The 27,192-nt window shown below is 42.3% G+C and overlaps 1 protein-coding gene across 2 annotated transcripts in view; it reads right to left on the bottom strand.

Moving 5' to 3' along the window:
• The window catches only part of FBXO36 (F-box protein 36), a 91,178-nt gene that overhangs the window by 17,772 nt on the left and 46,214 nt on the right, over positions 1-27,192 (bottom strand). For both annotated transcript variants that reach the window (XM_021924072.2, XM_021924073.2), the window contains exon 2: positions 22,969-23,077. In XM_021924072.2, the coding sequence (XP_021779764.1) occupies positions 22,969-23,077 (109 nt within the window). The remainder of the gene's footprint in view (positions 1-22,968; positions 23,078-27,192) is intronic.

The following is a 27,192-nucleotide window of genomic DNA, read 5'->3' as shown; positions in this document are numbered from 1 at the left end:
TACTCGAGAAGCTGAGGCAGGAGAATTGCTTGAACCCGGGAGGCTGAGGCTGCAGTGAGCTGAGATCACACCATTGCGCTTGGGCCTGGGCAACAAGAGTGACACTCTGTCAGAAAGAAAGAAAGAAAGAAAAGGAAGGAAGGAAGGAAGGAAAGAAAGAAGCAAAGAGAAAAACATGAATATTTCATAAAAATTATTATGCTAATTTTTTTGTAGAGACAGGGTCTCACTATGTTGCTCAGGCTGGATGCTTCATAGTACTTTAACTTTTGCCTAATATTTTTTGTACCTGTACACTTATTTCCAAATTGCGAAAGAGTTCATAAAGAATCAACCAATCAATGGTCTGTCTAACTATGTTTGATGTAGGAAAAAAGGATTTCCCCCCAGCTCTCTGAATAAACAAGAAATGAAAACTTGTTTGGAAGGATAGATGTTTCAATGTAAACAGTGGTTAAATGCGGTGACTTTTATTTTCTTCCTTTTGCCTATCTGTATGTTCTGCCCCAGCCTTCTGAGTAGCTGGGATGACAGTCACGCACCACCACACCCAGCTAATTTTTGTATTTTTAGTAGAGACGGGGTTTCACCATGTTGGCCAGGCTGGTCTCAAACTCCTGACCTGGTGATCCACCCGCCTTGGCCTCCCAAAGTGCTGGGATTACAGGCATTAGCCACCATGCCCGGCCAAGACTACCTCCTTTTAAGAGGGAGGAAAACAGGGTGATGGTGGGTATGTATTTAGATCATAGGGGCCCCAAAGCTGGGGCTTTGTCAGTTTCTCTTCTCTCCTTCAGACTCTGAAAGCTCCACTATGGCGTCTTTCCAGAAATGGCTCTCAGAAGAGAAACAGTGCACTCTCTTAGACTCAGTGTCCAATATTTGGTGACCACCCTCCCTATTCAACGTGAACTATTCCTTCTGGAGCAAGTAGGACAGAGCTGTCAAGGGCACCAGGCTCCCTGCAGAAGCAGGTGGAACTGTGATCCTAGAAGTTGGGCTCTCTGGTTTCAGAAGGGATGTAAGGTGTGGGCTGTGTTTATGTAAAAGCCAGCTTAGAAGAGTAGCTATATAAGATTTATCTCCCAAGCTGGTTAACCTACATTAAGGTATTAATGTAGAAATAGAAAATAGAGGCATTACGGATTTAAGTGGCTTCTGAATTCCAAGTGCTTTCCATTCAAAGCCCCTCTAAAGCACAAAGGCCTTCTTTGGGGGGTGAGGAATAGCCCTTTCAAAAATTCAGCATCGAAGAGTAGGTATTGTGAAGAACCTCTGCCCACCAGCAGAATAAGAAGAAAAAGCAGTGCTTATTTAAAGCCCTTGACATAATTGAAGATAATTTTTGAATACTTTAAAATGACAAGAAAATATGTTCAAAGCATGCTCAAATATACTTTAGAAAGTTTCCACCAACAAAGTATTTAAAATGTAAAAGTTTTAGGACATGTACAGCTAGGTATGAAATGTGATGGTTTGAAAGTGTAAGGTGGTTAGAGTATTTTGAAAAAAATACTCTTGCTTTTTTGGTATTTTTAAAATGTAACTGACATATATTTCATTTGAAACTAAAAAAATGTATGTTAAAACAAACTCCATTTTGAAACATAAAATCACTATCTGCATGTTGGATTATGTGGCAGACAGTCTCCAAGACAGTTCCAGTGACTCTCTTTTCCTAAACTTACGCCCCTGTGTGTTTCCATCCCAGCCTGAATAGGGCTGCCCTGTTGGCAAAGAGGATATCGCAGAAATGATATCCAAAGGGGAGGTAAAGGCTTCTGCTCTGCTCTTGGATCACTCACTCTGGGAGAAGCCAACGGCCATGTCCTGAAAAGTTCTTTTGAAGTCTCACAGTGGCTGCCCTTAGAGACAACAAATGACCAGTGTTTCCCATTCAGATCTTAGTTAATCTCCTTAGGATTGGGAGGGTCTGGAAGAAAAAGATCTAGCTATGTTAATAGAGATTCTTCACAGATACAAATTTTCCTCCACAAAGAACAGCTTTGCAGAACCATTTCAAAATATGGCAAATCAACATGTTTTGGGGTAGAATATGTTGATTTTCTTCTTTGTCTCATAATGCTATGCCAGAGTCAGGTTGGAAAGTAAATTATGATATATAGGGTTAAATAAAACCCATCTGATGAGACTTTATGATTTGTAGGGCATGACTCCCCAGACCCCTTAGATAGGAATTTGTGCAAGATAAAAAATCAGAGTTTAGTCTTCACTTAGCAGCACTATGGAGAGGTCCATGAGACAAGAAATTGAAACCTCCTGCCAACAACCACCAGTGATTTGTCAGCCAGGTGTATAAGCCATCCTTGAATGCGATCCTCCAGCTCCAGTCAAGCCTTCAAATGACTGAGGTGCCATCTAACCCCGTGCAAGTCTCCCAATCAGAACCACTCAGTTAAGCTGCTCCCAAATTTCTGGTCCACAGTAACTGTTTGAGATAATAAACATTTATCATAGTTTTAAGTCATTACGTTTTGGGATAATCTGTTACACAGCAATAGATGATAAAGACTCGGGTACCTGCAAGTGATGTGCTGCCACAATGGAACCTAAAATGTGGGAGTGGCTTTGATATTGAAAAGTCCATAAAAATGTGAATGAATGTGAGGAGAGGGTTGGTGAAAGCCTGAAGAGCCAAGAAGTAACCATTAGTAGAAGCCTAATGAATTCTGAGGTTTTAAAGATGAAGACTTGAAAGATTGAGGGCCAGGTGCGGTCACTCATGTCTGTAATCCCAGCACTTTAGGAGGCCAAGGCAGGCAAATCACTTGGGGTCAGGAGTTTGAGACCAGCCTGGCCAACATGGTGAAACCCCATCTCTACTGAAAATACAAAAATCAGCTGGGCATGGAGGTGGGCACCTGTAATCCCAGTTACTCACAAGGCTGAGGCATGATAATTGCTTGAACCCGGGAGGTAGAGGGTGCAGTGAGCCAAGATTGTACCACGGCACTCCAGCCTGGGCAGCAGAGTAAGACTCCATCTCAAAAAAAAAAAAAAAAAAGATTTAAGTGAGAAAAAAAAATGCACCTTATGAGTTGTGCCGTTTAGCTAAGAAAATGTCCAAGCAGGAACATACTGCCTGATTTCTTCTTGATGCTTAAAGTAAAAGATGAGAGAAAAGAGATAAGCTAAAGGAAGGTATCTTAAAAATGACACAGGATTTACTGCTTTTGAACATTCTCTGCCTCTTCAGTTGTCAAATAATGCTAAAATTAAGAAATGTCTCTCAGGCAAAGATCAAATCTAGGACAATGTAAGAAAAATATGGTATAAAGAAGAAATTGGAGGTGGGGAAAGGTGGCTAGAAGATGCTGTATCAAAAACCATCCAGTCAAACCTTAGGGTTTTCATGAAGCTTAAGGGTGTTGTCACTCAAGAGTCAAGAGCAGAAACCCAAGGCCGAGAAGTGCTTATCTCAAAGAGTTATATAAGCGTGGTTTTCTCTAATGCAATAGACCCCAATAAGAAATGCATGATGTTTTTAAGAGAATTATATTGGTAAAAACACTGCCATCCAGCCTGAACTGAACGGGCCACATGCAGTACAAAAGGAGAAGACTTTGGACCCTCAACCAGCAAGGTAGCTTTCATTCTAAGGCTTCTTCTCTTGGCTTGTGCAGGGTTGCCATTTCACTGTGTGCTCACACGACTTCTTCGCTGTGAGCTTGAGTAGACGGGGAGTGAGCCTCTGGTCTGACTTCTAACAAGAACACCAATTCTATCAGATTAGGGCCCCAACTTAAAGACCTTATTTAACCTTAATTACTTCCTTAGAGGCCTCCATGTCCAAATATAGTACACTGGGAGTTAGGGGTTCAACATATGAATTTGAGGGGAGACACACTGAGTTCATAATAACCCTGGGAAATAATTGGAAATTTTAACCACATTTCTGAATAATGAAGGTGTCAGAAGAGATATCAGGCCAGGCACAGTAGCTCACCCCTGTAATCCCAGCACTTTGGGAGGCCAAGGTGGACAGATTACTTAAGGTCATGAGTTCTAGACCAGCTTGGCCAACATGGTGAAACCCCATCTCTATTAAAAATACAAAAATTAGCTAGGCTTTGTGGTGCTCGCCTGTAATCCCAGCTGCTCAGGAGGCTGAGGTGGAAGAATTGCTTGAACCTGGGAGGCGGAGGTTGCAGTGAGCCAAGATCGCACCACTGCACTCCAGCCTGGGTGACAGAGTGAGACTCCCATCTTGCGGGGGGCAGGGGAAAAAAAAAGAAAGAAAACCCAAGAGACTGTGACCAGTAAATAAAATGAATTCACTGATTAATTAAGAAAATGAAATCTTAACTAAAGTTTCAGGTCTATACTGCTTTACAGATTAGCTTTATAAACTCTCAAAGAATTGTATACCAATCCATATGGTATACAATTTGTTCCAAAGAATAGAAATAGAAGAACTCCCCAGCTCAAATTAGGAAATTGTGCAAACCAGCAATGATGGTAGACAAAAGGAAAACTGTATGCTAAACTTTGCTTAGGAACATATGTGGTAAAAATTCTAAACAAAACATTAGGAAATTGAGTTCATCAACATATTAAAAAAGTAAACAAATTTTGACCAGTAGGATTAATCCTGGAATGATCTAAGGATGTTATAACTCGGGTAAGTATCTTACAGAATTTGCCACATTAACATATTTTTTGAGATAAAATAACCACCTCAAAAATATAGAAAATTATTTCATATAAATATTTCTAACATCTATTATAAATAAAAACTCCTAGAAAGCTAGTAATAAAAGGCAATGTCCTTAACCTGATAACCTGATATATAGGAGTTACCAAAAACCCAGTAACAGTAACAATAATAATGAATGGTACAAATATGGGTTGGTATCATCTTCAGTATCTGCCAGGTACTGCTCTAAGATGTATCTATATAAAGTATGTGTAATACATATATGTTATATAATACATATAAGATATATCTCATATATATATAATATACACAGTCATTTAACCCTCACAGTGACCCTATTGGATGGGTACAATCATTATTCCCCTTTTATAGAGAAAAAAAGGAGTACTGGAATATGGAGAGAACTGAGAGAGAGAGAGAAATGAGGAAATGAGGAACAGAAAGGATAAGTGGCTTGTTCAAGATCACACAATGAGAAAGTGGCAGAACTAGGACTGAACCCAGGGAGTTTGCTCTACAATGCACCTCCTAATCATGATGGTATATAACCTCTAATGTCAGAAATAAGACCAGAATGCCCACTATCACCATCTCTATTCAGTGTTGTTTTAGAGGTCATAGAAAGAACAAAACAAGGAAAATATAAAAATACATCATGAGCTGGGTGCGGTGGCTCACGCCTGTAATCCCAGCACTTTGGGAGGCTGAGGCGAGTGGATCACAAGGTCAGGAGTTCAAGACCAGCCTGGCCAAGATGGTGAAACCCTGTCTCTACTAAAAATACAAATAAATAAATAATTAGCCGGGCATGGTGGTGGGTGCCTGTAATCCCAGCTAGTCTGGAGTCTGAGACAGATAATTGCTTGAACCTGGGAGGTGGAGGTTGCAGTGAGTTGAGAACACACCACTGCACTCCAGCCTGGGCCAGAAAGTGAGACTCCGACTCAAACAAACAAACAAACAAACAAACAAACAAAATACATCATGGCCGGGCGCAGTGGCTCACGCCTGTAATCCCAACACTTTGGGAGGCTGAGGCGGGCAAATCACCTGAGGTCGGGAGTTTAAGACCAGCCTGACCAACATGGAGAAACCCTGTCTCTACTAAAAATACAAAATGAGCCAGGCATGGTGGCACATGCCTGTAATCCCCAGCTACTCGGGAGGCTGAGGTAGGAGAATTGCTTGAACCTGGGAGGTGGAGGTTGCAGTGAGCCAAGATCGTGCCATTGCATTCCAGCCTAGGCAACAAGAGCTAAACTCTGTCTCAAAAAAATAAATAAAAATAAAAATACATCATGATCAGAAAGAAAAAAAAACTGCCGTTACCACAAAATGATCTGAACGTCAACATACAAAAGTCAAGAAATCCTACTGAAAAAAGATCAGTATCATTTCTTTATATACCAGCGACCATTAACTCAAAATTATAACTTAATAAGCATTTATCTTTTGGCTCAGCAATCTCACACTGAAATGATCTGTGCACACAATTACTCATTTTGGTATTATTTGTGATATGACAAGATTGGAAACAACCCAATTTTTATCACTAGAATTTTGGTGCCTACATATAAAGAAATATATGCAGATAAAGCATATATATGATATGTATATAGTATTTGCTTTAGTATAAAGCATATATACTCTATTAAAGCATAAATACTCTATGCAGTAAAAAAAGAAAAGAAAAGAAAAGAAAAAAAGCAGGCTGGGCCCGGTGGCTCACATCTGTAATCCCAGCAGTTTGGGATACTGAGACGGGTGGATCACCTGAGGTCAGGAGTTCGAGACCAGCCTGAGCAACATGATGAAACCCCATCTCTACTTAAAAAATACAAAATTAGCCGGGCGTGGTGGCGCATGCCTGTAATCCCAGCTACTCGGGAAGCTGAGGCAGGAGAATCGCTGGAACCCATGAGGCGGAGCTTGTAGCGAGCCTAGATTGCACCATTGCACTTCAGTCTGGGCAACTAGAGTGGAACTCAGTCTCAAAAACAAACAAACAAAAACAAAAACAAAACAAAGAATATCTCCAAAGACATGAGATGATTTCCAGGATATACTGGTGAAAAAGTAAAGTGTTGAACAGCAGGAGCAGAATGCTATTTGTGTAAGAATGGGTAGAGGAATATAAATATATTTATGAATTTGTTTATATCTGCAGAAAGAAACACTGGAACAGTAAATAAAAGCAAAAGTGTTTACATCCAGGGCAAGGGAAGGAAAGGGCAGTGCAGACAGAGATGGAAGACTCTGAGTACATCGTTTGACAATTTTGATTTTGGAAACACATACATGTTATATATATTCAAGAATTAAAATAGAATGTAAGTTTTTAAAAACACACTATTAGCACAAAAAAATTATAAGGTGACTGTGACTAGGAATAATTTAGGATTCCTTTCTCTCCTTTCTTTTCTTTTTTAAAAGAGATGGGATCTCACTATGTTGACCAGGTTGGTCTCAAACTCCTGGCCTCAAGCCATTTTCCCATCTCAACTTTACAAAGTACTAGGATTTCAGGCATGTGCCACGGTGTCCAGCCAAGGAAGAATTTGAATAAAACATATATAAGACCTTTATAAAGAAAACATTAACACTTTATGGAGAAAAATAAAAGAAGATCTAAATGAATAGAGAGATATGCTAATGTTGAGAAGACTCAATACTGAAGGATGACAATTCTCCCCTCAGAAATCTAGAAATTCAATTTCAATCAAAATCTCAACAGGGATTTTTATATGACTTTACCAGTTGATCTTAAAATTCATATGCAGGGAAAAAGTCAAGAACAGCCTTTGTAAAGAATAAGAGGAGAAAAAAAAAAGAGTAAGAGGAGGAAGAAAATGAATTCCTCTAAATAGATAAGAAAATTTACTATAAAGATTGCAATTAAAGCAGTATAGTGTTGGTGTTGGTGCAAGACAAACAGTGAAACAAAATAGCCCTGGAAATGACAGGTACATATGGGAACCTGGAATATGTAAAAGATAAGATTATAAAACAGTATGGAATTACTAAACTGTCCCATAGATAATGCTAGAAACATTGACCAGACAGAGAGGAAAAAAAAAAAAATCCTATGTTTCAATCCATTATATCAAAAAATGAAGTTAAGTCAAAGACCTAAAGTAGGAAACAAATCATAAAATATTTGAGAATTTTTTTATTTTATTTTATTTTTTTTTGAGACAGAGGCTCACTCTGTCATCCAGGCTGGAGTGCAAATGGCATGATCTTGGCTCACTGTAACCTCTGCCTCCTGGGTTCAAGTGATTCTCCTGCCTCAGCCTCCCAAGTAGCTGGGATTACAGGCATGCGTCACCATGCCTGGCTAATTTTTTTGTATTTTTAGTAGAGATGGGGTTTCATCATGTTGGTCAGGCTGGTCTCGAACTCCTGACCTCAGGTGATCCACCCGCCTTGGCCTCCCAAAGTGCTGGGATTACAGGCATGAACCACCATGTCCAACCCGAGAATTAAAAATAGAGCTATAGTCTTATGAAAGCAGGGTAGAAAAAGATTTCTTAAACAAAACACAAAAGTGCAAGCCATAAACTAAAAAACTGACAAATTTGATGGCATTAAAATTGTAAACTGTAACGTAAAGACCACATAGACAAGGTAAAAAGCTAAGTCAAAAACTTGGTGAAATATCTGTAGCACATATAACCAAATTAAATAATTAGTATTCAAAATATGTACCTAAATAAGTCTCTACAATCAACCCAAAAAAAGACAAACAACCAGATACACACACACACACAAAAAATAGGCAAAGAAGATGAATTAGCAATTCTCAGAGGGGAAAAGCCAAATTGTCAATAAATATAAGATATTCAACCTCATTAATAATTAGGGAATTTACATACCTAGTTTGGTATAGAAGTATATGTATCTCTGACTACACCATATGTTGCTGAGAATATACAGAAACAGCATCTCTCATAAAATGCTAATGGGAGTGTAAACTGATTTAACTCATTTGGAAAACAGACTGTCAATACTTAGTAAAGAGGAAGAGACATATATCCTGCAAATCAACAAATACAAATAAAAAAGTTAGAGAAACTCGCACACAGATACATGAAAAAGAGAATAGATGAAGACTTACTGCAAAAAAGTAGAAACCAACTACCCTCAGTAGGGGAAATTAGTTGCATAAACTATGGCTTATAACAAAAATGGCCGAGTGTGGTGGCTCATGCCTGTAATCCCAGCACTCTGGAAGACCAAGGCGGGCAGATCACTAGAGGCCAGGAGTTCGAGACCAGCCTGGGCAACATGGCAAAACTCTGTCTCTACAAAAAATAGCTGGGCATGGTAGCATACACCTGTAGTCCCAGCTGCTCAGGAGGCCTAGCCGGGAAGATCACTTGAACCCGGGAGGTCAAAGCTGCAGTGAGCTGAGATCAAGTCACCACACTCCAGCCTGTGTGACAGAGCAACACCATGTCTCAAAAAAAAAAAGGGGGGGGGGCATTAGAAATTATAATACAAGCCATTGAAATGAAAAAACCAAATCTACTTATATGGATAAATCTCAAAAACAATGTTAAAAGATAAAGCAAATTTGAAAAGGACAGTATGATACTGTTTCTATAGAATTTTATTTATTTATTAATTTATTTTTTGAGACAGGGTCTCACTCTGTGGCCTAGGCTGGAGTCCTGTGGTGGAATCTTGGCTTACTGCAGCCTTGACCTCCCAGGCTCAAGCAATCCTCTGACCTCAGTTTCCCGAGTAGCTGAGACTAAAGGCATACACCACCCACCGCGCCCAGCTAATTTTTATATATTTTTTTATAGAGACAAGATCTTGCTATGTTGCTTAGGCTGGTCTCAAACTCCTGGGCTCAAGCAATCCTTCTGCCTTGGCCTCCCAAAGTGCTGGGATTACAGGAGTGAGCCATCGTGACCATCTCTATAAAATTTTAAACAAAAATAGTAAAAATAAAATAAAATAATAAAAATTGTATACATTATTCATGTGTTTGTACTATAACTAATACAATATGCTTAGAAATGATACAAACTTTATTTTCAATTAATTGACAAAAACTGTACACGTTTTATATGATGTTTTGAAATACGCATACATTGTGAAATGGCTTGATAGAACTAATTAACATATACGTATTACCTCACATATTTATCATCTTTTGAGGTGAGAACACTTAAAATCTACTCAGTGGTCTTTAAGAATACAATAAGTTAGGCCGGGCGCGGTGGCTCAAGCCTGTAATCCCAGCACTTTGGGAGGCCGAGACGGGCGGATCACGAGGTCAGGAGATCGAGACCATCCTGGCGAACACGGTGAAACCCCGTCTCTACTAAAAAATACAAAAAACTAGCCGGGCGCGGTGGCGGGCGCTTGTAGTCCCAGCTACTCGGGAAGGCTGAGGCAGGAGAATGGCGTAAACCCGGGAGGCGGAGCTTGCAGTGAGCTGAGAACCGGCCACTGCACTCCAGCCTGGGCTACAGAGCGAGACTCCGTCTCAAAAAAAAAAAAAAAAAAAAAAAAAAAAAAAAAAAAAAAAGAATACAATAAGTTGTTATTAACTACGGTCACCATGTTGAAAAACACATCTCTTGAACTTATTCCTTCCATTTAACTGAAATGTTGTATCCTTTGACCAACTCTCCTAAATTTCTCCCTTCTCTCCCCTGCCTCACGTAACTCCTATCCTACTCTCCACTTCTATGAGTTCGACTTTTTCAGAGACTGCACACATAAGTGAGATCATGCATTGTTAGCCTTTCTGTGCCTGGCTTATTTCCCTTAGCATAATGCCCCCCAGGTTCATCCATGTTGTCACAAATGATAGGATTTCCTTTTTTAAAAAGCAAGGCTGGATAGTATTCCATTGTGTATATATTGCATTCTCTTTATCCATTCATCTGTTGATGGACACAGGTTGATTCCATATCTGGGCTATTGTGAATAATGCTGCAATGAATATGGAAGTGCAGATATCTCTTGTATATACAGATTTCCTTTGGCTAATAGTGTGATTGCTGGATCATATAGTAGTTCTATTTTTTATTTTTTGAGGAACTTCCATGCTGTTTTCCATAACGGCTGTACTAATTTACATCCCACCAACAGTGTGCAAGGGTTCTCTTTTCTCCATATCCTCACCAAGATTTATCTTTCAACCAACTTTACAATAGTTAATAGAAAGGAATGGAGGAGAAATAGATAGGTGGGAAGCGGTAATTTGATTATATATTTGTAATCTTCTTTTGTTTTTAAAAGGTATTATATGTAGCCAGGCGTGATGGCGGGTGCCTGTAATCCCAGCTACTTGGGAGGCTGAGGCAGGAGAATCGCTTGAACCTGGGAAGTGGAGGTTGCAGTGAGCGGAGATGGCGCTACTGCACTCCAGCTTGGGCAAAAGAGCAAAACTCTATTTCAAAAAAAAAAAAAGGTATTATATGGTGCTTCTGTCAGCAGCATTTAGCAGGATTTATACTAAAACTGGGATGATAAGAAAAAGATAAATATACCCCTGAGAAAGTATGACACAAAGTTGAAATTATTGAAAAAATTAAAACCGTTTGGAGTAGATTCCCTGACCACATGTAATTTAGCTAAAAATTAAGAACAAAAAAAGTATCTACGAAATCCCCAACTACCTGTAAATTAAATAATATATTTCTAAGTAATTAAGGGTCAAAGAAGACATCAAAATGGAAATTAGACAATGTTTTAACTGAATGAAAATGAATGAGAATAAAGACACAAGTTATCAAAACTTGTCCAATGTAGGTAAAGCGCAGTTAAAGAAAATTTAGAGGAGAAAAAATGGCTCTAAACAATGATTTAGGCCAGGTGCAGTGGCTCATGTCTATAATCCCAGCACTTTGAGAGGCCAAAGTGGGAGGAATTGCTTGAGGCCAGGAGTTAGAGATAAGTCCCAAGACCAGCCTGGACACCACAGTGAGACCCTGTCTCTACAAAATTATCCAGGTGCGGTGGTGCACACCTGTAGTCCCAGCTAGTCCAGAAGCTGAGGCAGGAGGATCACTTAAGCCCAGGAGGTTGAGGCTGTAGTGAGCGATGATCACTACATGATTACAGGTGGGAGCCACTGTGCCCAGCCAGAGTCTCTCTAATGTTCTTTTCTGTAGGTTAAAAATATTTCTGAATTTGAAAACTTGTAAAGAGCAAGCTACAGGATACAATGCATAAGATTCTTCTTTTTGGCGGGTGCGGTGGCTCACACCTATAATCCCAACATTCTGGGAGGCTGAGGTGGGCAGATGACTTGAGGTCAGGAGTTCAAGATCAGCCTGGCCAACATGGTGAAACCCCATCTCTACTAAAAACACAAAAATTAGCTGGGCATGGTGGGTGGGTGCCTGTAGTCCCAGCTACTAGGGAGGCTGAGGCAGGAGAATCACTTGAACCCAGGAGGTGGAAGCTGTGGTAAGCCGAGATTGCACCACTGCACTCCAGCCTGGGCTACAGAGGGAGACTGTCTCAAAAAAAAAAAAAAAAAAAAAGGGGGGGGGATTCTTCTTTTTACGTTTTATTTATTTGTTTGTTTGTTTATTTTAAGATAGGGTCCCACTCTCTCGCCCATACTGGAGTGTAGTGGCACAATCACAGCTCACTGCAGCTGTGACCTCTTGTATACAAGTGACCCTCCCACTTCAGCCTCCCCAGTAGATGGGACCACAGGTGAATGCGAATCCACAGCCAGTTAAGTTTTGTATTTTTTATACAGACAGGATTTCATCACATTGCCCAGGTTGGTTGTGAACTGCTTGGGCTCAAGTGATCCTCCAGCCTCAGCCTCCCAAAGTCCTCAGATTATAGATGTGAGCTACCGCGCCCAGTCCTTTTTGTGTTTATGCATAAACCATGTTTATAAGGATATAACAGAAACTCCTAATGATGGTTGTCACTGGAACTAGAAACACAGGGTCAGAGATAGACTTATTTTCATGCTAAAACCTTTTATTTTTATTTTATTTATTTGTTTATTTATTTATTTATTGTTGTTGTTGTTGAGATGGAGTCTCGCTCTGTCGCCCAGGCTGGAGTGCAGTGGCCGGATCTCAGCTCACTGCAAGCTCCGCCTCCCGGGTTTACGCCATTCTCCTGCCTCAGCCTCCCGAGTAGCTGGGACTACAGGCGCCCGCCACCTCGTCCGGCTAGTTTTTTTGTATTTTTTTAGTAGAGACAGGGTTTCACTGTGTTAGCCAGGATGGTCTCGATCTCCTGACCTCGTGATCCGCCCGTCTCGGCCTCCCAAAGTGCTGGGATTACAGGCTTGAGCCACCGTGCCCCCACTATTATTTATTTATTTATTTATTTATTTATTTTTGAGACAGGGTCTCATTCTGTTCCCCAGCCTGGAGTGTAGTAGCACAATCATGGCTAGCTGCAGCTTTGACTTCCTAGCTCAAGCCATTCTCCCACCTCAGACTCCCAAGTAGCTGGGACTACAGGCATATGCCACCATGCCCAGCTAATTTTTTTATTTTTTGTATAGACAGTGTCTCACTGTGTTGCCCAGGCTGGTCTCGAACTTCTGGGCTCAGGCAGTCCTCCCACCTTTCCCTCCCAAAGTGCTGGGATTACAGGCATGAGTCACAGTGCTTAACCTAAAACTTTTCAAACTGATTTAACTTTTGTTTTACTATGTGCATTAATTCAATTTTTAATCTTAAAAAATCAGTTAACAATAAATGACAAAATGTAAGATTTTATTTGGATTTGCCTTCTCTGCTCTGCAGCCCAGAGCCAGCCTCCCACGCTCCTACCTCCTGTACTCTCCCACCTCACCCTCACTTGCAGAACCCAACCCAAGGTGTCCAGAAGCCACAGACCAAGGCTGAAGACAAGGGCAGCCGATCAGAGAGGGCAGCAAGGAGGGGAGGAGTGCTGTAAGAGGTATTAGTTAGGAATGAGAAAACGAAGGCCCAAGTTAAAGGCTGATGTATAAGCCTAAAAAAAAAAAACCTAAAGAAAATGGATTATGGAACAAGGCATGATGGCAAAAGGGGTAAGAAAACACCTACTTCCTTTGGATGGAGTATAATTAACACAGCAGTGTTTTGGAGGGCAATTTGTAAGGATAAGAAAGTAACTAGCATTTTCTATACATTTTAAATTACTCTAAATTGAAATATTGTGATATCAAAATATTAATGAAGTCTCATTTTAGGTGCAAATGTTAAAATAATGTAAATCACACAACTTAAAATTATTTCAAGAGTAGCATAATTATAAAGTTGGCATCATTATTAAGGTCAAATGTGTTGCAAATGGCATTTGTGCTGCATCCCGTGGCAGTGCCACATGAGCCAGTTCACAGAAAGACCATCCTTGTTTCACGTTAACCTTGAATTTTGCAAGATTTTCAAGAATGCGCTCTTCAAATAAAATCTATCAAAATTTATAAGGTATATCTCTTTGGATATAGCAATTCCACCTGTAGGAATCCATGTTACTGACATTCTCATGTAAGTGTGCAGATAGAGATGTCCCAGCATGTACCTAAAGGCCTCAGTGAGAACAGCAAAACCTGGAAACCATCTGAAAATGCCCATCAATTGAGGACTGTGTATTTGTACCCACAGAATACCATACATCCTTGCAAAAGAACAGGGGACTTTACGTACACTAACAGAAAAATAATCACAGTATATGAAGAGCAAAAACAAGTTAAAAATCTAAAGACGGAATTGATTTGTGTTTTTTTGTTTTTTTTTTTTTTTTTGAGATGGAGTCTCGCTCTGTTGCCAGGCTGGAGTGCAGTGGCATGACCTCGGCTGACTGCAACCTCCACCTCCCGGGTTCAAGCAATTCTCCTGCCTCAGCCTCCTGAGTAGCTGGGACTATAGGAGCCTGCCACCACGCCCAGCTGATTTTTGTATTTTTAGTAGAGACAGGCTTTCACCATGTTGGCCAGGATGGTCTCCATCTCTTGACCTTGTGATCCGCTCACCTCAGCCTCCCAAAGTGCTGGGATTACAGGCGTGAGCCACCGTGCCCGGCCTGATTTAATTTTTATAAACATATACGCGATTCAAACAGAACGAATTCAAATACAAATGAAACTATTTGGAATGGTTGTCTCTGGGGAATGGAGCTTGGAGGAGATAAATAATTTTCACTTTTTAAATATTAAAAACTCCGACGGCTAGAATTTTTTGAGTACTTATTATGTGCCAGGCAAATTCTAAGCACTTCATTCAATTAGTCCTCATGAGGTTCCTGTGAGATAGATGCCATTATTATTCCCATTATCAGCAGTTGAGGGAAATAAGACCTAGGAAGATTAAATATTTGGTGAAGGTCACATACCTAGTGGGTTTAGGGCCAGGATTTGAATGGAAGTGGTCTGTATCAAGCACCACTCTTATTCACATGCTAACAGTTCTCTATACTTGGTAGTGTTAAGAATAATGTTTAAAATAATAAACATGACAGTTTTGACTCTTAAAAATGCAAACCTGGGCCAGGCTGGGTGGCTCATACCTGTAATCCCAGCACTTTGGGATGCCAAGGCAGGGAGGATTGCTTGAGCTCAGGAATTTGAGACCAGCCTGGGCAACACAGCAAGACCTCATCTCTACTAAAAAATAAAAAAAAAATTTAAATTGGCTGGGCATGGTGGTGTGCACCTGCAGTCCCAGCTACTCAGGAGGCTGAGGTGGGAGGATTGTTTTTTGTTTTTTGCTTTTTTATTTTTTTTGAGACAGAGTTTCGCTCTTGTTGCCCAGGCTGGAATGCAATGACATGATCTTGGCTCACTGGAACCTCTGCCTCCAGGGTTCAAGTGATTCTCCTGCCTCAGCCTCCTGAGTAGCTGGGATTACAGGCGTGTGCCACCACACCCAGCTAATTTTGTATTTTTAGTAGAGATGGGGTTTCTCCATGTTGGTCAGGCTGGTCTTGAACTCCCGGCCACAGGTGATCCACCCACCTCAGCTTCCCAAAGTGCTGGGATTACAGGCGTGAGCCACCACACCCGGTGCGAGGATTGTTTGAGCCCAGGAGATAGAGGCAGCAGTGAGCTGTGATTGCGCTACTGCACTCCGGCCTGGGTAACAGAGTGAGATCCTGTCTCAAAAATAAATAAAATAAAAATGCAAATCTGGAAAAAAAAATTCAACAACGTTTTAATTTTGCAATTTAGTAACATAAATCACAGTGGTAGACAGAATAAAGCCCATCCCCAAAGATGTCTATGTCCTAATCTCCAGACCCTATGAATATGGGACCTCACATGGCAAAAGTAACTGTGCAGATGTGATTAAATTAAGAATCCTTTTTTGTTTTTTTTGAGACAAGCTCTTGCTCTGTCTCGGGTCACTATAACTTCTGCCTCCCAGGTTCAAGCGATTCTCCTGCCTCAGCCTCCCAAGTAGCCGGGATTATAGGTGCCCACCACCATGCCTGGCTAAATTTTGTATTTTTAGTAGAGATGAAGTTTCACCATGCTGGCAGGCTGGTCTCAAACTCCTAACCTCAAGTGATCCACCTGCCGCAGACTCCCAAAGTGCTAGGATTATCGGTGTGAGCCACCGTGCCCGGCCAAATTAAGGATCTTGAGATGGGAGACAATCCTGGATTATCTGGAGAGTCTAATGTCATTACAAAGTTCCTTATAAGGGAAAGACAAAGGCAGGAGAGTCAGAGTCAGGGAAGGAGACATGACCACGGAGGCAAGGTCAGAGTGATGCCTCGTGAGAAAGACAAGACCCGCCATTGTTGGCTTTGCAGATAGAGGAAGGAGGCTGGGCACAGTGGCCCACGCATGTAATTCCAGCACTATGGGAGGCCAAGGCAGGCAGATCGCTTGAGCTCAGGAGTTTGAGAGCAGCCTAGACAACAGGGCGAAACCCCATCTCTACAAAAAATACAAAAAAATTATTGTGGTGGCACATGCCTGTAAGTCCTGACTACTTGGGAGGCTAAGGTGGGAAGATCACTTGAGCCTGGGAGGTGGGAACTGCAGTGAGCCAGGACGGCCCCACTGCACTCCAGCCTAGGTGACAGAGTGAGGCTAGGTCTCTCAAAAAAGAAAAAAAGAAAAAAAAATGTGTGATCCCTCACCCCATCACTTCTCTTGCTCCTGCTGTGTAAGACACCTGCTCCCCCTTTGCCTTCCACCATGACTGGAAGCTTCCTGAGGCCTCCCCAAAAACAAGCTGCTGTGCTTTCTGCACAGCCTGCAAAACCATGAGCCAATTAAACCTCCTTGCTTTATAAATTATCCATTCTCAGGTATTTCCCTATAGCAATGTGAGAACAGACTAATACAACAGCAAACCATAAGGACATGCTGGGAAAATTTTTTCTTTTTTTTTTTTTGAGACAGGGTCTCATTCTGTCACCCAGGTTGGAGTGTAGTAGCACAATCACAGTGCACTACAGCCTCAACCTCCCAGGCTCAGGTGATCCTTCCACCTCAGCCTCCTGAGTAACTGGGCAGGCAGGCACCACCACACCCAGCCAACTTTTGTATTTTTTGTAGAGACAGGGTTTTGCCATGTTTGCCAGGCTGGTCTCGAACTCCTGGCTTCAAGTGATCCGCTTAAGCCTGGGAGGTGAAAGTTGCAGTGAGCGTGATCGTGCTACTGCATTCCAGCTTAGGCGACAGGGTGAGACCCTGTCTCAAAAAAACAAAAACAAAAACAAAAACAAAAAACAACAACTGTTCATGAATCAGGTTATTTTGTCTTTCAGAGACGGTGGGGGCGGGGGTGGTCTCACTGTGTTGCCCAGTCTGGTCTCAAACTTCTGGCCTCTAGTGATCCTCTCACTTCAGCCTCCCAAGTAGTTGGGATTACAGGCGTGAGCCACTGCGCCTGACTTTGTATCAGGCCATTGAATGCTCACCATGGCCACATGGAGTAACCATTATCTCCAGTTAAGTATGAGGAAACTGACTCACAGAGTGGGGAGCAATCAGCTGTGGTCACACAGCAGGCTGGTGGCAGGACAGAGATTTCAACCCCAGCTTACTGAGCCCCAGTCTGTGCTACCATGAACCCTCCTCCTTCCTCTAGAGACAGAGGACTTCCTGAAGGATTCTCTAATAAGTGGGTATAGAGAGACTAACAGCAGCATGGTTTGGAGTTTTCCCCTCAGAGATATAGGAGCCTTTGAACTTGCCGGGCTGATTTAATTTGGTATCACAGTGCTGCTGCTGGCAGGAAACCACCTGGCAGCCCTGAGACTGCAGCTCTGTAAACTACCATTTAAAAAGCCTGGTTGGTACATGCCTTGGCTGAATCCCTCAACTCTCCTGCTGTCCAGCAGGAACAGAGCCAGCAGGGAGGCAGGCCTGCTGTCAGACTCATAAAATCTTTGCTATATTGCCTTTTCTCTTCCAATATCAGAACCCCTCAAGTAGTTATCCTGAAGTGAACCCCCTCCCCCAATATCTTAACAGGAGCTTGACCCCTCCCCCCAATATCTTATCAAGGGCAGGGCTTGGAAGATGCCTGGAACAGGCAAGAGACTGGTGAGGTCTGCAGGTAAGCCAGCACTCAGAGGGCAGTGGCAGGCTTTTGACTCCAATCTCTGGCCCAAATCCCCATCTCCAGGTTTTTGTGGAAGACAATCAGAAAATCACATGGTCTCAAGGAACAATGCAGCATTCACTAGACATAGAGCTCTGCGGAAGGTCCTACAGTGGTTAGAAAAAAAATGGAGGCAGGGCACCGTGGCTCACGCCTATAAACCCCAGCGCTTTGGGAGGCCGAGACAGCCAGATCACTTGAGGCCAGGAGTTCGAGACCAGTCTGGCCAACATGGTGAAACCTCATCTCTACCAAAAATACAAAAACTAGCCAGGTGTGGTGGTGTGCGCCTGTAGTTCCAGCTATTCAGGGGCAGGAAGCGGGGGCGCTGAGGCATGAGAACTGCTTGAACTTGGGAGGTGGTGGTTGCAGTGAGCTGAGATCGTGCCACTGCACTCCAGCCTGGGCAACAGAGAAAGACTCTGTCTCAAAAAAAAAAAAAAAAAAAACCAAAAAACAAAAAACAGATCTTAACTTGAAAATGAAAATGAAATGTGTTTTATGGAAGTTTACTCTATAGTGATCTGCATAGAAACATGTCTGGTCCACAATTAAAGAAGTTAGGCATGCCCAGACTGATTGAAATTCAATCAAAAGTAAATAGCCTTCCGCCAATATGATTGTTCTTTTCTTTTTCTTCTAATCTCAGTCACATTTTCTTCTTTGTTTCTTTGACAACATGGTTGTTCTTAAGCCAACAATGAATTTTATAAATATTTGCCATAAAGGAGTTAATGATATTGCACACAGACAGTAAGCCAGTGAACCACTCAATCCAGCAGACTTTTTTTTTTAACTTCGCCTCCCAGGTTCAAGTGATTCTCCTGCCTCAGCTTCCCAAGTAGCTGGGATCACAGGCTTGCATAACCACACCCGGCTAATTTTTGTACTTTTAGTAGAGACAAGGTTTCACCATGTTGGCCAAGCTGGTCTCGAACACCTGACCTCAGGTGATCCCCCTGCTTCCACCTCCCAAAGTGCTGGGATTATAGCTATGAGCCACCACACCCAACCCAACTTTTGACTATTTAAGAAAGCAAAACAAAACCTTGCTTCTCTAAACAAAACAAAAAACAACAAACTATCACATATATACATATATATATACACACACACACACACATATAAAAAACAAAACTATCACATACATATATATACACACACTCTATATATATTTATATAGGGTCTTGCCATGTTGCCCAGGCTGGTCTTGAACTCCTGGGCTCAAGAAATCCTCCCACTTCAGCCTCCCAAAGTACTAGAATGACAAGTGTGAACCACCACACCTGGCTTATCACATACTATTATTGTTAAATAATGGAATTTTTTTTTTTTTGAGACAGAGTCTCACTCTGTTGCCCAGGCTGGAATGCAGTGGCACGATCCCTGCTCACTTCAACCTCTACCTCCCAGGTTCAAGCGATCCTCAGCCTCCCGAGCAGCAGGGATTACAGGCGCGGCTGTATTTTTGCATTTTTAGTAGAGATGGGGTTTCACCATGTTGGCCAGGCTGGTCTCAAACTCCTGACCTCAGGTGATCCACCCACCTTGGCCTCCCAAAGTGCTGGGATTACAGGCATGAGCCACTGTGCTCAGCCTAAATAATGCAATTTTTTAAAGAGTGTTGGTTATCAAAGATCCACTCAGAGTTTGCCTTCTAAATGAGATTAATATGCTTGATTTTTTTGAGTTTCAATGCTTAGTCCTGGCAATGTCAGTATTTAGCTGTAAGATCCTCCTTTCTGAATCTCATGGCAATAATATTTATTTCACAAGGATATTATAACAAAATGAGCGAAAGTACTTGATATTAATATAAATAACATTGTTAACCATAACTAATAAGAATCTCTAAGGTGTCTTCTAGTTTTAAAATATTACTATTATTATTATTAATTTTTTTTGAGATGGAGTTTCGCTCTTGTTGCCCAGGCTGGAGTGCAATGGCGTGATCTTGGCTCACTGCAACCTCTGCCTCCCAGGTTCAAGCAATTCTCCTGCCTCAGCCTCCTGAGTAGCTAGGATTACAGACACCCACCACCACGCATAGCTAATTTTTTGTATTTTTAGTAGAGACAGAGTTTCACCATCTTGACCAGGCTGGTCTTGAACTCCTGACTTCAGGTGATCCGCCCACCTTGGCCTTCTGAAGTGCTGGGATTATAGGCATGAGCCAACGTGCCCAGCTATTATTATTATTTTTGAGACATTCTTGTTCTGTTGCCCAGGCTGGAGTGCAGTGGCATGATCAGGGCTCACTGGAGCCTCAACCACCTGGGTTCAAGCAATCCTCCCACCTCAGCCTCCTGATTAGCTGGGACTACAGGCACGTGTCACCACACCTAGCTAATTAAATTTTTTTTTATATGTGTGTGTGTGTGGAGACCAGGTCTCACTCTGTTGCCAAGGCTGGTCTTGAACTCCTGGGCTCAAGTAATCCTTCCCAAGGCATGAACACTGCACCTGGCAAATTTTTATTTTTAAGGAGTAATTATTAAAGAGTTTAGTTGAAGAGAGTCCCTTGAGAGACACATTCTAAAGTAGATGAAGATTAAACAACATAACAATTGGGATTTGCTTCACAATAGTCCAGTGGGAACAGTGGGTTTCATCTACAGGTTTGGGTCACATTTTGAGTATTGCTGAAGTTGGGTTATGAGTACATGGGAGTTAGTTAAAAACCATTCTGGCCAGGCATAGTAGCTCACACCTGTAATCCCAGCACTTTGGGAGGCCGGGGCAGATGGATCACCTGAGGTCAGGAGTTCGAGACCAGCCTGGCCAACATGACGAAACCCCATCTCTACTAAAAATACAAAATTAGCCAGGTGTGGTGGCAAATGCCTATAATCCCAGCTACTCGGGAGGCTGAGGCAGGAGAATCACTTGAACCTGGGAGGCAGAGGTTGCAGTGAACCGAAATCATGACACCGCACTCCAGCCTGGGCAACAAGAGCAAAACTCCGTTCCCCCCTCAAAAAAAATTCTGTCTGCTTTTTATGTTTGAATTTTTCATATTGAGAAGTGTTAAAATAATTAATTGGGAAGCAATCGGGCTTAGATGTCGCCAGTGTCCTGAGTTCTTGTGTAAGCAAACTGAAACCCAACTCAGAACAGATGGTTGGGCCAGGTGCAGTGGCTCATGCCTGTAATCCAGCACTTTGGGAGGCTGAGGTGGGAGGATCACTAGAGGCCAGGAGTTCAAGAACAGCCTGAGCAACATAGTGAGACCCTGGCTCTACAAAAAAAAAATTTTTATTTTATTTTATTTTTTTATTTTTATTTTTATTTTTATTTATTTATTTATTTATTTTTTGAGACGGAGTCTCGCTCTGTCGCCCAGGCTGGATTGCAGTGGCCCGATCTCGGCTCACTGCAAGCTCCGCCTCCCGGGTTCACGCCATTCTCCTGCCTCAGCCTCCCGAGTAGCCGGGACTACAGGTGCCCGCCACCTCGCCCGGCTAGTTTTTTTTTTTTTGTATTTTTTAGTAGAGACGGGGTTTCACCGTGTTAGCCAGGATGGTCTCGATCTCCTGACCTCGTGATCCACCCGTCTCGGCCTCCCAAAGTGCTGGGATTACAGGCAAAAAAAAAATTTTTAATTAAAAAAATGTTTTTAAAATATGGATGGTTGTAGCATAGGAAAAGGAAATTTCTGCTTACCCAATGAGAAACCGCCAACTAACCTCTAACTAGAGACTTTACCAGTCAGAAACTGCCAACTAACCTCTAACCAGGGAATTTCCACTCTAAGCAATCAAATATTTTGTTTTCCTGCAGAAAACACCATATAAAAGTTTTCCCCTTAAGCGCTTCCCAGTGACGCCCAAACCACTCGGTTGTTTACCACTGCCCAATTCATAATATTAAAGCATAAAACTATATTTACTTGATTTTAACTTCATTAATGGAGTCCACATGTTAACCAAGGATTTTTTTTTTTTTTTTTTTAAAGACAGAGTTTCGCTCTTGTTGCCGAGGCTGGAGTGCAATGGTGTGATCTCAGCTCGCTGCAACCTCTGCCTCCTGGGTTCAAGCAATTCTCCTGTTCCATGTTTTGATAAGAGGTGGTGTGCAACGCTCCGGGCTTAATTTTTGTATTTTTAGTAAAGATAAGGTTTCGCTGGGTGCCGTGCCTGCCTGTAATCCCAGCACTTTGGGAGCTTTAGACGGCTGGATCACGAGGTCAGAGATCGAGACCATCCTGGCTATTATATGGTGAAACCCGCCTCTACTAAAAGTACAAAAAATCCAGCTTGCGGCAAGGTGGCGTGGCACCTGTAGTCCCAGCTACTTGGGAGTTGAGGTGGAGAATGGCGGTGGACCTGGGAGGTGGCGGAGGCTGGTGTGAGCTGAGATCTACATTGTATTCCCAGTTTGGCGAGAGCCAAACTCCGGCTCCCAAAAAAAAAAAAAAAAGACAAGGTTTCTACCCTCTGCTGGTGGGATGGTCTTGAACTCTGACCCTGCGGATCTACCTGCCTCGCCTCCCAAAGTAAGTTAGGAATACAGGCATGGAGCCACCACTGCGTCTCGCCAAACCTAGGATCTTAAATGCTAAGATTTTTTCCAAGAGAAAAAAATAACAGTTTTCTGGTTTTTAAGAATCTAACATTGTATATCTAAGTATACACCGTACATCAATATTTCAAGGATAGCTATATTTGAAACTTCTTTGACAAAATCTACCACTAATTAATGAGAACTTAACAGCGGTACATAATATGTTCCCTTCCTTACTCTGAAGATGTAAATTCTCTAGGAAGTCTTCATGGATTTCTTTTGCTTCTCCAGGTTTTGTTGATCGATACTCACTCCTTAGAGAGATCTTCCACCATCTAAAGATTACCTATAATTAAATACAAGGTGATATGAATTAAAATAGATTTCAATACTAACAGTTACATTAAGTTTGGGGTTTTGAAAATTCACATAAGGCTATGTGTCCAACATTCACTATAACTTTGCAGTCTGGCATCATATCAAATTAGAAGTAAGCTCTGGGCATCAAAAAACATTTTCCTTAGAGATTAAAATCACAAAACCATAGTGCTGGAAGGAATCTTTAAAATCGATCAGGTCGGGCTGGGCACGGTGGCTCACGCCTGTAATCCCAGCACTTTGGGAGGCCGAGGGAGGAGGATCACGAGGTCAGGAGATCGAGACCATCCTGGCTAACATGGTGAAACCCCGTCTCTACTAAAATACAAAAAAATTAGCTGGGCATGGTGGCAGGCGCCTGTAGTCCCAGCTACTTGGGAAGCTGTGGCAGGAGAATGGTGTGAATCCAGGAGGTAGAGTTTGCAGTGAGCCAAGATTGTGCCACTGCACTCCAGCTTGCGCGACAGAGTGAGATTCTGTCTTCAAAAAAAAGAAAAAAAAAAATCGATCAGGTTGGCTGGGCACAGTGGCTCACACCTGTAATCCCAGAACTTTGGGAGGCTGAGGTGGGTGGATCACTTGCGCTACTTGGGAGGCTGAGGCAGGAGAATTACTTGAACCCTGGAGGCAGAGGTTGCAGTGAGCCAAGATTGCGCCACTGCACTCCAGCCTGGGTAACAAGAGCCAAACTCCATCCCCTGCCCATCCTTCCCGCCAAAAATAAAATAAAAATAAAATAAAATTAAATTAAATTAAAAAAAATAATAAAATAAAATAAAATAAAAAAGATTAGGTCAAAGGCTGGGCATAGTGGCTGACATCTGTAATCCCAATACTTTGGGAGGTTGAGGTGGGAGAATTGCTTGAGTCCGGGAGTTCCAGATCAGCCTGGGCAACATAATGAGACTCCGTCTCTACAAAAAAATTTTAAAATGAGCTGGGCATTGTGGTGTGCTCTGTAGTCCCCACTACTTGTGAGGCCGAGGATCCCCTGAGCCAGGGAGGTTGAGGCTGCAGTGAGCTGAGATCGCACCACTGTACTCCAGCCAGTGTGACAGAGTGAGACCCTGTCTCAAAAACAAACAAACAAACAAACAAAAATTCCATCAGGTCAATTGATATTAAAATCACCCAGAGCCAAATGGTTATCTGTTTCCGGAAGATGTCTGAGAATAAACGTTCCATAATTTGGGGAGCTAATTCCAAAGAAATTGCTCAGTTCTCCTCCTTCCTTCCCCGTCTACAGGGCAGACAAGATGAGTGGATAATTTTCCCACAGAAGGCAAAGTTACATGGACAGAGATGAGGAAAGCATCAGTACGCTTAGTTTGATGCATGAAAAAGTGTCATTACACAGGACACTTCTTGGTAATGGATCTGCTGATAGCGCATTTGTCTTCTCTGAGAATTTTGGTTAATCTGAAGCAAACTTCATTTCCATGGTTATGGACTGCACTTAAAGGCTGTGTTGATTTCATGGCAGTGTCAACTAATAGGCCTGATGAGAAGCCTCTTGAAACATATCTTATGTTTTTAAACCTGTAATGGAGCTGGGTAGGTAATTAAGATGACAAAACTTCCACCAATTTGAGAAACAGACCAAATTATGTCCACATTTGGATGAAGGCTAGGAGGAGAAAGATGGGAAATACAGTCACATGGGGGGCTACAGCTTCAACATTAGAATTTGGCAGGAACACAATTCAGTTCACAACAGAGGGGTCTCAAGCACTGCAGTAGAAATGGCATGCATTTTACAGCAACACAGGCCTGGACAATCTCTCTGCACTGCAATATTCCTTTCCATTAAACATTATTTAATATTAATAGGCAAGGGGCCTTGTTATAATGACAGTCGGTGATCCTTCCAGCCAGATCAAGCAACAAAATCCTTGGTTGAGTGGGGGATTCCAGAACAAATGGAGATCGAGCCCAGGGCACCGCTCCAGAAATGTTACATTGCTGGGCTTGCTTCTTAACTTGTTCATAAAAAGGCAGAGAGATGCCTGTACAATCTGTTGGCCTCATATCTTGCATACCATTCATTTCATCAAGGAAAAATTATTTCGACATTGCTTATACTAACTAATGAACCCTCTGGTACTGATTTAGAAGGCAGCATTTGCAGTGCTTGTCACAGTGGCCACTGGAGGACACTCCATGGCACACATTCAAGTTAAGTTGCACACACAGATAAGCTTCCCACTGGCCCCTCCGAGGTATTTAAAGTAAATTGCTGAGAATATAACACTTGCTTAAGGAAACACGGCTAGCTAGGACCAGAATCCAAGTCTCCTCACTGCTAACTCATAAACACAAGCGTTCCTTTGGAGGCCTGACGCTTTTTTTTATGTGCAACCTTCACACTACAACTCATCAGACTACAGAGCAGTACACAGAAAACTAATGTTCACAATCACAACTTAGCTGCAAGATTCGATTATGTTCCATGTATTGCACTTATTAAAACAGAATTAATAGCTATTTTCTTCTTCCTTTTTTTTAAAAAACAGGGTCTTGTTCTGTCACCCAGGCTGGAGTGTAGTGGTATGACCCCAGCTCACTGCAGCCTCGACTTCCCGGACTCACGTGATCCTCTCAACTCAGCCTCCTGAGTAGCTGGGACCACAGGCGCGTGCCACCACCCCAAGCTAATTTTTGTATTTTTTGGGTAGTGATGGGGTTTCACCATGTTGCCCGGGCTGGTCTCAAACTCCGGGGCTCAAGTGATCTGCCCACCTCAGCCTCCCAATGTGCTGGGATTATAGCCATGAGCCACTGTGCCCAGCCTAATAGATACATGTAAAGTTTTAAAGACTTTGTTTTTGTTTTTTGAGATGGAGTCTTGCTCTGTCCCTAGGCTGGAGTGCAGTAGCGTGATCTTGGCTTACTGTACCCTCACTTGTGCTTAGAGTATAGGCCTCATCAGTAGCTCTAGGAGGCAAGCCCTGATTGGTCTAAGTCATTTCTGGGTAGATTTTTTCTCCCCTGCCAGCAACTGATATGGGCATAGGCACGTGATAAAGTTTTAGCCAATGAGATACCAGAGGTCGGCCGGGCGCGGTGGCTCAAGCCTGTAATCCTAGCACTTTGGGAGGCCGAGACGGGTGGATCACGAGGTCAGGAGATCGAGACCATCCTGGCTAACACAGTGAAACCTCGTCTCTACTAAAAAATACAAAAAAACTAGCCGGGCGAGGTGGCGGGCGCCTGTAGTCCCAGAGGCTGAGGCAGGAGAATGGCGTAAACCCGGGAGGCGGAGCTTGCAGTGAGCTGAGATCCGGCCACTGCACTCCAGCCTGGGCGACAGAGCAAGACTCCGTCTCCAAAAAAAAAAAAAAAAAGAGATACCAGAGGTCTGCTGGGACTCTGAGAAAGATTTTTATCACTTGTTTTTTTTTTCTTCTTTTTTTTTTTTGAGATGGAGTCTTGCTCCTGTCACTCAGGCTGGAGTTCAGTGGTGTGATCTCTGCTCACTGCAACCTCCACCTCCCAGACTCAAGCAATTCTCCTGCCTCAGCCTCCCAAGTAGCTGGGATCACAGGTGCACACCACCATGCCCAGCTGATTTTTTATATTTTTAGTAGAGACGGGGTTTTACCATGTTGGCCAGGCTGATCTCAAACTCCTGATCTCAGGTGATCTGCCCACCTCGGCCTACCAAAGTGCTGAGATTACAGGCGTGAGCCACCTCACCCGGCCATGATTTTATCACTTGTAAAAAGAGACACAATAAAACACAGCCCCTTTTGGGGCACTCACAATTTTTGTGTGTTGATGCAATTGCTGGAATTGCTGCAGCCATTTTGGACTATGAGGGGAGCCCGGAAATTAAGACAATGGTTTTACATCACTTATTTCAGAGTTACTGAAAGAGCTCTTTAATTCATTAAGCATGTATTTTAGAACATTATTGTTAGTAATTATACTAATTCATTCATTTCCCTAGTAACATTATATTAATTCTAATATGACAAATCTATATTACCTGTGAATATATCTAAAAAAGGAAAATATAAGTGGAACAAACAGATGAAAGTTCTCCTAAAAGTTATCTATCTTCAGGATATGAGTGTTCTGAAT

This window comes from Papio anubis, chromosome 10 (assembly GCF_008728515.1).
Source record: "Papio anubis isolate 15944 chromosome 10, Panubis1.0, whole genome shotgun sequence".
NCBI lineage: Eukaryota > Metazoa > Chordata > Mammalia > Primates > Cercopithecidae > Papio > Papio anubis.
Note: the sequence above shows the minus strand (reverse complement) of the source record. Positions and strands in the feature narration are given on the sequence as shown.